At 42.3% G+C, this 14047-nt stretch overlaps 1 protein-coding gene across 13 annotated transcripts in view; it reads right to left on the reverse strand.

Moving 5' to 3' along the window:
- ENAH (ENAH actin regulator) overlaps positions 1-14047 on the reverse strand; it is a 144107-nt gene that overhangs the window by 17494 nt on the left and 112566 nt on the right. For 8 of the 13 annotated variants that reach the window (XM_041751616.1, XM_041751581.1, XM_041751623.1 and 5 more), the window contains exons 5-6: positions 3069-3373; positions 1146-1937 (exon numbers count right to left, since the gene is read on the reverse strand). In XM_041751616.1, coding sequence (XP_041607550.1) covers positions 1146-1937; positions 3069-3373 — 1097 coding nt within the window. Of the gene's footprint in view, positions 1-1145; positions 1938-3068; positions 3374-8300; positions 8399-14047 lie in introns of those variants that run through there. The other 5 variants (XM_041751640.1, XM_041751630.1, XM_041751660.1 and 2 more) reach the window with 3 other exon arrangements.

A 14047-nucleotide genomic window follows, 5' to 3' on the forward strand; every position in this document is an offset into this window, starting at 1 on the left:
CGGGAGAACACAGAGCAATGGACTGCCTCTCCTCCTCGGGCTGTTGGCTGTAAGGGTACAGCAGGTGAGTCACCTGTGTCAGGTTCACTATACCTTCTTGTCTGGCATTACTGTCACGTGATATGAGTCTGCATGTACTAGAATTCTGAGTTTTTAAGCAAATTCAATGAGTCAACAAGAAAAATATATACGCAACAATAATGAGTCTTATTACTTAAGAACAAAGATTTTTTTAAAGAGGGGTAATTTAAAATCTAGGCTACAACACTGTTTCTTTCTATATACATATTTGTTGTCATATTCCTTCCTGTAATACTTGCTAAACCTTATCTTTGAAAAAAAAGGATTGCCAAGCATCATCTTATTTACTGATGCAACCAGGTCCTTCTCTACTTACAAATAATCCATACTTAGAAGATTACATCCTCTCTTCCTCTATTACCATGACGGCAAGGTCTGGACAAGAGGAGGGGGTGGGAGGGATAACTGTAGAAGATGCTTATTTTCTTTCAACTATCCCTTCAGACCACTAATTCTTGTAATTCTGGAGTATGGAATCCACTGGGGCATATGTCAAGCCTGCCATACTCCCAACCCCTCAGGCAAAGTCAGGCTGCTCCTGACGATTTGGGGTACATCTAGCCTAATGTAAGAAGCCCAATACAGGAGAGGCCAAAATGAAATAGGGCCCAAGATCAGAACAGTTCCAGGAGACTCTAGGATGACACATCTAATGACTTCAGTTGGGCACCAAATATCATCTCTAAATTTCCCACCAATTAAAGGAAGACAAGTTAGGTCATATATTTATTGTGTTGATAAAATGTGTCAAGTAATGTTTTCCTAGTGGGACTAAAAAGGAATGTGTTGTGGAGGCCCTCAAATACTGGAACACCCCTCCAGCTACAATACTGTGGAAGACACCAAAATCCAAATTAATGTGGAAACTCCTCATCTTGATCTTCCAACTGCAATTAATCCAGCAGAAAGAGCCTTCTACTTGTTTAAATTACAGCAAGTTGGGGCACAGTGACATAGGCCTGTTCACCTATCAAAACCACCCTCCCCATGTTTCTAGGCAGTGACAGCTGCTGATACACCATGTTTCCAGGATGCGTTGTTAGCAGCAACAACGGAAGCCTTACCCTGTTGGGCTGGAGTCTCGGCCGGCTGAGAGGCTGCCTGCAAGCCTGGCTCAGAAGCAGAGGAGTCCCCCAGCACAGAGTTTAGAGGAGTCTCCGCAGAGGCAGGGGCAGCTGCAGAGGGAGAAGGGAGAACACTAGGCTTGGATGAGGGAGTTGAGGCAATAGGGGTGCTTGGAGGAGGAGAGGCTTGAGATCCACAGTGTGAGCGCGGTGCGAGGGAAGGCAGTGGAGGCGGCGGCGGCGGCACTGCTGGCCCTGAGGTAGGCGGTGGAGACACTGGACATGTGACAGAGTCAAGCGGCCCATTGGGTGCTGTTGGTGATGGAGGCATTGGGGGCACAGGAGAAGAAACACAAACAGGGAGGACAGGCCTCGGACCAGTCGCTTTGCCTGGGGGGCTGCTAATCATTACTGGAGGAGATGGAGGGAGGGGCGAAACAGTGGAAGTAGACCAGGCACAGGGCTTCGTAGCTGGAGGCTGAGAAGAGGGTGTGTTCACAGGAGAAGAAGGCCGAGAGTTTTTGTTCAGAGGACGAGGAACTGTAGCATAATGGGGAAGAACAGGGTGGAAGGCTGAACCTACAGATGCTGCAAAACGTGTCGCTGAGTGTCGCAGTGGTGGTGTAGGGGGTGTGGAAGTAGGTGGCAAAGCGGTCACTACAGCATAGTCAGGAGTGGCCTCTGACACTGGAGCTGAGATGACTTTAGCATAGGATGGAGGAGGTGCCGAAGGAGGCTGGCAACTGGCATACTCAGGAAGTGGCGCGCTATACGGGGAGCTGTCGGACGGTGCTGCACAGAAGGTGGGAAGCGGCAGCAAGGACAGGATAAAAAAGGAGAGAGAAAAAGGGAGCTAGTAAAGCCACAAAACCAGCATTCAGACAAAATGTACAAATGTAGACCACAGTTAGTACCCAACAACTAAGCACGTGTGCAGAAACGGACCTCACCCAAGCACCGCATAACCCTATACGTGCATTCTGAGACCCAGAGGAGGAAGAGATCAATTTTCTTTTTATCAGATAAGTATACTGATAAGTTAAATTGCTGAACTTCTCCTTTGTAAGAAAAAGACCATATCTTACTTCTCATTATTTAGCCCACTAGAAGGACATTAAAATTATAGGACTACGACCACAAACAGAATACGTCTGCTTGTCTTTTAGAAACAACAAACAGTGAAACTGGCAAAAAGTTTTATAAAGGGCTAGGAGCCCCCTATTCAATGCTTATTTGTGGATAAGTGTTGTCCTATTGGCTATAACCCCAGAAAATAATTAGGCAGTTAAGAACAAATTATCACAAACAAACCAATCAACCACACTGAGACCCACGTTGAGACCTCTGACAAAGGCCATATGGAATAGAAAAATCCTTCTTAAATCCTATTACAATAAATGTCCATTTTAATCAATGTTTCAAACTTCCAGTTTTTTCTTAACCCTTATGTCTTTCAATAAATTCCATCCAACTTAGAAATTTTCACCAATTTTTTGCAATACTAGAACATACATAAACTACTAGTTAGTTTTAGACAGGGTATTTTCCTCCTTTGACAACTCTAGAGTACCCTCAAGCAAATTTCTTGAATCCTATAGGCTTCAGGACAGTTTAAGCAACCCCAAAGGGAAATACATTCACCCAATATAAAAATTTCTCATAAAGAAACACTTGTACTTTATAGCCAATTTACAGGGCCTCAGAAGAGTTAGAAAGCCAGACTACACATTTTTCAAAAGCTTTCCCAAATCTCCAAGCAATAAATGCGAGAGAGGACTAAGAAAGTGGTAAAGCAGCAAGTGCTGCACATTTTGCCCTGTCCCGGAGCCCCTCCTGTGCGAGCTCCGACAACCCAGGCCCTGCCCCTGACACCCAGGCACCCACCCAGGCATGGGGCAGGAGAGCAAGGCACGCACTCCTTACCAGCGGCTGACAGCCTGCGCTCACGCTCACGCTCCCATTCCAGCTGCTCGCGCTCAAGCTGCTCCTGCCTCTCGCGCTGCTCTCGCTCTCGTTGCTCCTGCCTCTCACGCTGCTCCCGCTCTCGGTCCAGCCGCTCCAGGCGCTCTCGCTCCAGCCGGTCCTGCCGCTCACGCTCCCGCTGCTCCCGCTCGCGCTCACGCTCCAGCTGCTCCTGCTCCAGGCGCTCGCGCTCCACCCGCTCCACCCGCTCGCGCTCCACACGCTCACGCTCCAGCTCCTTTTGTCGTTGTTGCTCTTGCAGCTGCCTGAAAACCAAACATTAAAAAGATCAGAAATCTGCAACAATGGCCACTCATCACTAAACACCCACTCCTTCGGATGAACCTATGGGTGCCTTAGTTCTGATGCAGATACACAGTGGAGCCTGCAATCAACAGCTGCCAGTGAGGAAAGACAGGACAGGACCACTTACCAGTTTCATGGAAATGAAAAGGACTTCTCTTAGCTGGATCATTAGCATGATACTAGCATCTCATTTTATTCTGCACTGCTCATGAATGAGGTGATACAAATAAATGAGTTTTCCAAGTAACTGCAGTGACCATGCCACTGAATCAAATGTTTACTGTCTAAGGAACAGTCATCATTTTAGAAAACACAATGACTGGCCACAGCAGCAGCTTGGCAAAAATCTGCTTATTTATTTTATTTTATCTTATTTTATTTTAGAGAGAGAGTGAGAGAGAGAATGGGAGCACAAGGAGGGGGGAAGACAAGAAGGTATAGGGAACCTGACACAGGTGAGGAGGGGAAGAGCAGAGGGAGAGAGAGAGAAGCATACTCCCCGCTGAGCAGGGAGACCAAAATGGGCCTCGATCCCAGAACCCTGAGGATCATGACCTGAGCCGAAAGCAGACGCTCAACCAAATGAACTGACCAGGCACCCCTGCTTCATTTATTTTTGACCCCCATCTCTACTGTTTCTGAAGGATCGTTACTGGCAGATTTGCTAGGAGGAAAAGCACCTGTATCTTAAGATTTTAGATACATGGCTCCAAACTGTGTTCAGGAATGGTGGCTGGGCTCCCAACAGGAGATGAGAATTTCCTTCCTCTTCTCCAATACCCAACATGATCACCCTTTTTAATCGCAGCTAAGAGGCTTGCTACCACAACCAGCCTGCATCTTGGACCTTTCAGAGCACAATGAGACATGACTACATGCACTCTCTGACTGGTTAACTCTGGGGAGAATTCATATTCTATACTCACATGAAGAGCTCCTTTCTCTATTAAAGGTAATAACCCTTGGTCACAAATGTTGGTCATATGTATTTTTAACTTTTATTATGGCTTCTTAAATGCCTTTGATTTTTAAAGTTTCATTTAAAACTGTAATGTGTTTAACTTTGTTAAAGTTGTCATCTGGCTTGTAACTTATACATAGGAAGTCTAGTGGTGTCATTCCTTTATGTGATCTGACATAAAATTCATGTTGGGTATGGGATGTGCAGTACTGAGCTACATCACAGCACCACTTAGAGCATTCACCATCCTAATTTAGATGCTACCTTTACATGTATTAACTGTTTCTGAAATTCCAGAATGTTTTGGTTGGTGGATCTGTTTGTTTAGTATGACACTAGTACACTGATGCTTTGACATCTGAAATAAGTATCTGGTAGGGTGCATCTATCTTTATCTCTCTGCTTTTTGAGTTTTTCTAGATGATTCTCACTTACCTTCTTTTAGGTAAGTTTTAGGATTACTTTCTTAAATTCATCCCTTCTGGCAAGATCTGTCCTTCTCAATCTTATTAACATTTCATTAAATTTGAAGACCAATGAGAAAAACATTCATGTCTTTTAATCTCCTCTAAGAACATATGAAATGTCTCAGTATTTATGCATTTAAATAAAAAATCTTTCACTCTAGGACTTCAAATGGTGGCTGTGTAATCACTGTGATTATATTAAAATCTACAGAGGCCCAATGTATATGGCTCTAAAACATACAGTTTGTTTTTAACTTCCACACATACATGTAATACAGCAAGCAAATGTCTCTAAGTACTCACCTGGACCTAAACAATAGTCTTGCTATTAAAGTTAGCTCTCCCTAAAATAAAAAATAGCCCCATCTTGTACATATTTCATAGCACAGAGGGTAAGATTAAATTAAGCGATGCCTTAAAAAGCTCTTTCAAACATTCCTAAGGCATAAGAATGCTCAATAAATGTGAGCTATAATTTAGAATCTCATGTGAGGACTTTTCTTAAGATTGGCAAATAAACCACTGGGTTCCCAGTAGAGCCAGAGTTAAATGACAGAACATGGGTGCCAGTCTTTGTCCCTCCCAGCGCTACCAATAATCTACTAAAAGATTCTCCCAGAAATCTCTCCCCTTCATGATTCCTAAACTGTCTATAAAAAGGGAAAAGCTCACCTGACAAGTGAACCAATCCCACTTCTCTCAGAAAAGCACAAAGTCCCTCTCTGGGCCTATCCCCATACCTAACAGTACCTGCCGGAAGGAAACAGAAAAGGCCTACAACAGTACTCAGGGCAAGCAGTCGCTGTGTGTGAGATACCAGCTATAAAGTCCTAAGCCAGATCTTTATGGTGCAGTATTGACTTGGGGAATCTGGACAAAGCACTAGCTGACACAGTTTCTGATGAGTAGCAATATGCTGCAGGGGTGAAGGCAAGAAATTCGGGGTATTCACAAGTATGTTTTCAATAAGAAACCAAATGGAGAAGAGTCAGTTCTTTTTGTAATGACCTCTAATAGATGAACTCAGCTGGGACTTACATTAAACACACAGTATGTGTCAAAAAAAAAATAGGAGCACACTCTATAATGTGATACTCTAAGCGATCGATTGGGTCCAAAAGGCAAAGACACACCCATATTATTCTAATTAGAACACATCTGTGTACAGTAGCTAAGAGAAACTACTTAGTTTCAGAAGATAGTAGCTTGGGCAGCCCGGGTGGCTCAGCGGTTTAGTGCCGCCTTCAGCCCAGGGCCTGATCCTGGAGACCTGGGATCAAGTCCCACGTCAAGCTCCCTGCATGGAACCTGCTTCTCTCTCTCTCTCTCTCTCTCTCTCTCTCTCTCTCTCTGTGTCTCTCATGAATAAATAAAATTAAAAAAAAAAGAAAAGAAAAGAATATAGTAGCTCACCAAGAAATCTAGGATGAAAAGATCCAAGTTCCTAGGCCCTTTTCCATTTCCACACCACCTCTTTCATTTAATTCTTGTCAACAGAATACAGGTACATAAAGCGTATTAACAAAAACCAACAGTTCATTGCTCCAACCTTCCCACTCATTCCCAGTTACTGTCAACTCTTTTTAGACATTTCTTTTTAACTTCAGACACTACCTCAGGTGACTCCTTCAGCTCCCTCACCACACCCAAGCCTTTCCCAGCATGGTCACATACACAGGAGAATATACATTCCTGGGGAAATCGATATTCAGAGTTTATGTTATTAATACAGTTAAACCATACAGTATCCTAAAGCTACACTGCATTTCTTTTATTTTAAGTCAACTCTACACCCAACATGGGGCTGGAGCTCATGACCCTGAGGATCAAGAGTTGCACACTCTTCCAACTGAGCCAGCCAGGTGCCCCACACTGCATTTTCATATTGAAGTTCTTAGGTTTGATTTGTTTTGTTGTTGTTTTTACCTCCACATTGACAGCCACTTCTTCAAGCAACACAATGGTTGTTTTTTTTTTTTAAAGATTTTATTTGTTTATTCATGAGAGACACAGAGAAAGAGAGAGAGGCAGAGACATAGGCAGAGGGAGAAGCAGGCTCCATGTAGGGAGCCTGACGTGGGACTCGATCCCCAGTCTCGAGAATCAGGCCCTGGGCTGAAGGCGGTGCTAAACCACCAAGCCACCCAGGCTGCCCAACACAACGAATGCTTTTATCATAAAAAGTAAGCTTAAGTTACAGGCAGTAAGCCAGGTCTCAAAGAATTACTGCATAATGGCTATTTAGAGCCAGGGAGTTCTGACTTAGAAAGATTATACCACATATCGTAACATAATATTTATTCTAGGGTTTCCAGTCTATAAAAGATCCAGAATATGTACTGATGTAGGAGAGGAGTATGATGCCAGAGAGATTTCCCCAGGTTCATGGATAGTGAGTGGAGCAGGCAGTTCACAAAGCTGCAAGAGATTCTGCTGATTGTATATTTTCTTGATTTGAAGGGGGAAAAAAAGGTAGTCGTCAAAGTCCCTGGCTAATGTTTTAGCTTGCTCACTAAAAAGATGCACGTCTAAATATATTTCCCAAATCTTTAGTAGCATGAATAATTCCCACCTGAAATGGACGGTAAATAAATCTGACATTCATGTTTGACCTCTAAAGGAGAACATTTGTATTTTCTTTTTAGGGGACAGTTTCCAAGTTTGCAAACCCTGCTTTTCTTAGAAATATCACTGCCGACTCACACTCAGGAAACACATATGATGCCTCTTCCCAGAGCGGTGTTGTGTCTACAACTACTCTTTACTGTTAGAACCACCTGAAGACTTTTTCAAATTACAAGGGCTTGAATTCTGAAACTATGCAAAACTTGTCCCAGGGTGTTTTAATTAAGGATGTGCATTTTACATTAACTTGAAAATTTCTGAAAAAATACATTTTTCAAAGACAATTATAGAGCAAATGACCAACATAATAGCCAAAAGCATTTTTAAAACATCAGAAATAGTCTCTCCCACCACCAAAATACCTATTTCCTCAAAAGAGCTAGCCACGAATATAAAGATATATCCAAAACACTGGCCAGCAATAAGGTTAATGGCTTTTTCTTAAATATATTCAGGCACACATTTAGTTTATGTTAACTCAAAGATTTTTTTTTAAAGCAAGCGAAATATAAATAAAGTTTAAAAATACATTTTATACAGCCTTACCTATGTGGGAGAGTGTTAGGTAGGTAAAGACTGATTGAAATTTTGACACAATTGGAAGTAGAGGAGAGCAGACAGGGAAGAGGACAGGACCTGAGTTGGTAACAATTAGTATCACTACAATATTCCTAACATTTCACAGAAAATAAAACTGTATGGATATATTCTCATCATATCATGTGGGTCTTTCACTTCTTTATTAGCAAACAAATGAAAAGTGGACAAAATGAAACAAAGTAATTAAGGTTTAAGGTTATAGCACTCCTGAGACAGGGAGGTGGTCATACTTACAGGAGGAGGCGATCCACTCTTGGTCCACCCTGCCTGTGAAGGCTGACTGGGGGGCTATACACCCTCATGGCTGCCCTGCTGCTTGGGTACTGGGACTACAGTCCCCTTTTATAACTTTCAAGTAGTGGTGCTGATCTACTAACTATTTATAGACATTAACTAAATTAAGTTCTATGTTGAGACTAAACACAGGACTGACTCATGTTTCTTAAATATGTTTTTCACCATAGTCAAAGAAGCCAAATATTAATAATATGAGTAGACACCAAAAACTGATATTAACAAATGAAACAAAAGTGTGCAGAAAACTAAACAATAGCACTATCACATGATGACAGGAAAGGTATGGGGCTGATTAATATCCGAGGTAAACTAATTTCAACTCCTCTCACTCTTATTAAAGTAAACAAATTAAAAGTGTATAACCAGCAGTACAACAAAGCTTGTAACAAAACAGGAATCCCTTCCCCAGGGAGGGACCCTCCCAAACCTGATTTCACTCTCCAGAAACAACTACTTTCAATCTGGTACTGACCTTGTGTTTCTAAACACAGTGATTTATTCAGAGCAACTGAGTCCTCCAGCGTGACACGTTTCTACTGATGTTCAACTGCACAAAGGACCTAGTTTCTACCCCTCCAACCCATAAAACCTCTCCCTTCGCATTCTTCTAACCAAACCATACTGCCACTTATATTATTCATGCGTGATCATATTTACTTTTCAGAGCTATTCTTCCTTGCTCTGGTGTTAAAAATTACAACCTTTTCCCCCATTTGATCCTTTTTTCTCTATACTATCCCTGCTCCACCCCAAACTCTCCAACAGGACTGTAAACCCTCCTGATATGGTCCAGCGTATCAGGGAATCCACTCTATTTTCTGTTCCCTCATGGTTGCTCTCCTCCAGAAACACATCAGGAACCCTCAGACCTCTTGGCTTATCAGACAGGTCCCTAAGGTCTGGCTTTCGCCTTAGCCACACTGGGAATTCCCTTGTCTCTGTCCCAAGCTGGGTCCCTTGCTTGCAGGCTACTCCTATGACTTCATCACTCTTGGTTTATTCTCTCATTTTAATAGAACACACCTTCTGGTAGCTTCCTGGGGAAGCTGTGCAGAGAAATAAGTTTGACTGGCAACATCCGCTTAGGATTTGAAGCCACAGTCCTCACCCCAAGCTCTAAAAACATTCTGTCATACTCTGAAATGCCACCATGACAGGCCTTGGTGAGTCTCATCAGTCTAGAACCAGGGGCTGGCAAATAACACCCAAACCCAGCCACTCCTGCCCCCTCAAGTGTCGTCCCTGGCAAGCCGCAAAGAAGAGGTGAACTGCTGCCAGAGAAACCTTGTGGCTGTGTCTGCAATAATGACCACCTGGTCCTTCTCAGAGAAGGTCTGCAGCACTCTAACCTAGATGATCCCATTGCCGAGTTCCAGGGCATTTTCTCATGTCATTTATTTGGATGTTGGATCTCCTGATCTTATTTCATTTTCTTTCTCATTTACCATCTCTCTTTTACAACTATTTTTAGGACAATTATATTTTTCAAACCTATTTTTTAAATTAATGCTCCTTTTAAAAAATTTCTAAGTATACTTTCTTACTCTCTGAGCGATTTTTAAGTATTTATTCATTTGAGAGAGAGAGAGAGAGAGAGAAGTGGTGAAAGGGGGAAGGGAGAGAGAGAGAATCCCAAGCAGACTTCCCACTGAGCATGGAGCCTTGACACAGGGCTCGATCCCACAACCCTAAGGATCATGACCTGATCCAAAACCAAGAGTCGGATGCTCAAATGACTGAGCCACTCTGGTGGTCCTGATTATTTTTAAATAACTACAGTTTCTGCCTTATAAGTGAAATATGTTCTCTTAGTTCTCCGCAGCTGTTGCAGGGTAGTTTTAGGTTTTCTTCTGTTTCCTGTATTACACCTATTTCCTCAAAGGTCAATTTCCTGTTTGTTGTCTTCTGTTTTCATGCATAGGTGTCCCTCAAAGGTCTGATGATTTCTGGCTGTCCACTTATGTCTGTGGAGTGGCACTGAAGCTGGGCAGAAGCCCTCGAGGAAATTACCTTCACTGGCAGGGACCCTAAATGTCAATACCTATCCTTTCTCTTGGCCGGGCCATTTTGCCAAAGATGGCTCAACATTTCTTGCATGAGCTCTACAGGTGTGGCTACCAATGTCTAGGAACTGGGCAAGAAAAAGAGACTGACCTGGCCGACTCTAACCAATCCCTGTTTTCATGGCAAATTGCCCACACCTGCACTCCTATGCCTGATATGGCCCAGTCAAGACCAGGGGTCAACAAACTTTCTGTGGGCCTCACACAGCATCTCTACTACATATTCTTTTCTCTCTTTTTAAATACAACTCTGTAAAAATGTTAAGTCATTCTTAGCCCTCAGCAATGCAAATACAGACCTGAGGGCTGGATGTGGCTGGTGAGCTATAGTTTGCCAACCTCTGGCGTAGGCTTCTGAGCAGTCCAAAACAGTAGCTGCCAGTTGTATTTCACCACTGAGCATTTGACATGCTCCTAGTTTGAAATGATACATGCCTGACATATAAAAATACATATCAGATTTTCCACACCTAGCATAAAAGAATGCAAAATATCTCTAAAGATTTTGTATCACTTATTGAAATAATTTTTCTTAAGATTTTTTAAAGTAATCTCTACACCCTATGTGGGGCTCGAACTCATAACCCTGAGATCAAGAGTCACATGCTCTACCAACTCAGCCAGCCAGGTGCCCCTGAAATGATAATACTTTAGATTTAGAGAGTTAAATACATTATTAAAGTTCATTTTTGTTTCTTTTAAAAAATTTATTTATTTATTTATGATATATATATATATATATATATATAGAGAGAGAGAGAGAGAGGCAGAGACACAGGAGGAGGGAGAAGCAGGCTCCATGCCGGGAGCCCGAGGTGGGACTCAATCCCGGGACTCCAGGATCGCGCCCTGGGCCAAAGGCAGGCACTAAACCACTGAGGCACCCAGGGATCTCCTCTTTTAAAAATTTTAAAACGTAGTCACTAGCAAATTTAAAAACGACATGGAGTTTGCATCATATTTTACTCGAACAGCACTGGTCTAGAGTGTGTCTGGTTCACCTCTAGAGAATAAATCTCTGGTCTCCTGGCCAAGTGTGGTGGAGGACATGTGGTTATCTACAAACTCTTCATAAAGACTTGTAACTGACACTTCTGTGTGTGGCACTATAAAATAGCTGGCTGTTGACAGGTGCCATGGCCACTCACCCTTCCTCTGTCCTGGCTTAGCTGTAGCTTTTGCTGGTCTAAGCTACTACTCATACTAGTTTTTTTTTTTTTTTTTATGGTCGCCATAGTAAGATCCATAAATGAGGAGGCTTACAACAACATGAATGCATTCTCTCATACCAGAGGTCAGGCTCTGGAATCAAGGTGCTGGCTAAGGGCTCTGATGCTGAGCCTGCTCCATGCCTCTTTACTGCTTCTGGTGATCACTGGTAACTCTTGGGATTCCTTGGCTTGCAGATACATCACTACAGTCTCTGCCTCCCTCCATCCTATGATCTCCTCCCTATGTCAGCCTCTGTGTCTTCATAGGGCCATCTTGCTTTTGTATCTTTATTTAAAATTTTATTTAAATTCAACTTAGTTAACATATAAATGTATTACTAGTTTCAGAGGTAGAGATCAGTGATTCATGAGTCTTATATAACACCTAGTGCTCATCACATGACATGCCCTCCTTATGGCCCATCACCCAGTGACCCCATTCCCCCACACCCTTCCCCTCCAGCAACCCTCAGTTTGTTTCCTATGATTAAGAGTGTGTTATGGTTTGTCTCCCTCTCTGATTTCACCTTGTCTTATTTTTTCCTCTCTTCCCCTATGATCCTGTTTTATTTCTTAAATTTCACATGTGAGTGAGATCATATGATACTTGTCTTTCTCTGCCTGATTTATTTCACTCAGCATCACACCCTCCAGTTCCATCCACGTCATTGCAGCCTTTCTCCTCTTCTTCTTCTAAGGTCACCCAGTATACTGGATAAAGGGGGTCCACCCTACTCTAGTATGTCCTCATCTTAACTAATGAATCTATTTCCACACAGGGTCATATTTTGGGATGCTGGGAATTGGGACATATATTTCTTGGGGGGCACAATTCAATCCAGAACATCCTTCATGAAAGTTAGAGAGTAGATGCCCATTCCTTTTCTGCCACATTACATAACTGATGTTCTGCAAAGGGCAGCTGACCTTCCTAAACAAACCAGATTCTAAATATGTTGTTTAAACTTTTCTTTAGTAATTAATTTCCTTTTTGTAACTATTTCAGAAGCCAGGAAAAAATGACTTAAAGAATAAGAATTCTTAGCTATTAATTAAAATAACCCATTAACAGGGGTGCCTGGGTGGCTCAGGTGGGTACACATCTGCCTTCAGCTCAGGTCATGATTTTGGGGTTCTGGGATTGAGCCCCACATCTGGGGGGGGGGGTTCCTGCCCAGCAGGGAGTCTGCTTCTCCCTCTGCTGCTCCCATTTGTGCTCTGTCAAATAAATAAAATCTTAAAAAATAAAATGAAATAATCCAGTAATAATTTATGGTTCTGAGCAAAAAATCCTATCAAGTTTGTATGCATACCCAATATACATATGGCTGGGGAGCACATTATTCCTGTCATTCTCTTCCAACCCATCACTTACTACTTACTCACCAAACACAAACCACTTGCCCATCGTCAAAAATCAATTCATGATACCCTCAAGAACAATATACCTAAAAGCAGTAACAGAAATGTATCATTATTTAATATTAACTTTATACTAAAAACATAACTACCAAAATCTTACAGGTGAATAATTATAATGCAATAATCTTCATTTTCATTACACTTTTCAGTAATGGTGTAGAAAAGAACCAGGTAAGGAGCCAAAGTTAGTAAGGTCACAAAATAAAAGTCGGCCGAGGGTACTGTATCATGCCTCTGAAAATAAAATCAAATGCAAGAACATTTATTTCTTTATAAATAACCACATAAAATAAATCTTGGAAATAGAATTTCTATTGGAAATCCAGCTTCTGATAGACTGTGCTGCATTACCCTGCTACCATCATGTTTCCTTACCAACTGCCTCTGCTGCTGAGACAAAGACCAGTGCTAAGTGTCTGTATAAAGATACTACAAAGTACCTTCTTCCAAGTGTGGTTTCATCATGGGCAAAAACAGATCCCATAGGATGTAGGTCACAGGAGAACAGCATAGACTTTTCTCATAATTTGAGAATACTGAAGTGTTAAAAAGCAAGGTCCTTTTTATTACTCAACAAATACAGGAAAAGATAATAAAAAATCAATTTCTCAATATGGCATATAAAGCACTTTACAAGCTGGACACAACTTATTCTTCCAACTGTTCCATCAGTCCTGGGAGCGGCACCCATGTCACAGGGCTGACTGTACCCCTTTGCCTTACTCATCTGCTCTTTCTGCCTGGAATGCTCTCCCTTTCTGAAACCAAAAGTTCCTACCCAGCTTCCTCTTCAGGGCATGACTCCAGGTGCATCTCCTCAGGGAAGCCTCCCACCATCTCCCAAATAGCACAGACAGAAAAGCCTAAACAGCATGAAAATGGATTGTATTATCTTACTTAACTGTCCCCCAACCACATAAACTCATATATTTTCTGCCTCTTATACCTAACTAACACCTACATACACGTGAATTCAGGACCAGAAAAT

The sequence above is a fragment of the Vulpes lagopus genome, chromosome 1 (genome assembly GCF_018345385.1).
Source record: "Vulpes lagopus strain Blue_001 chromosome 1, ASM1834538v1, whole genome shotgun sequence".
In the NCBI taxonomy this organism is placed as follows: domain Eukaryota; kingdom Metazoa; phylum Chordata; class Mammalia; order Carnivora; family Canidae; genus Vulpes; species Vulpes lagopus.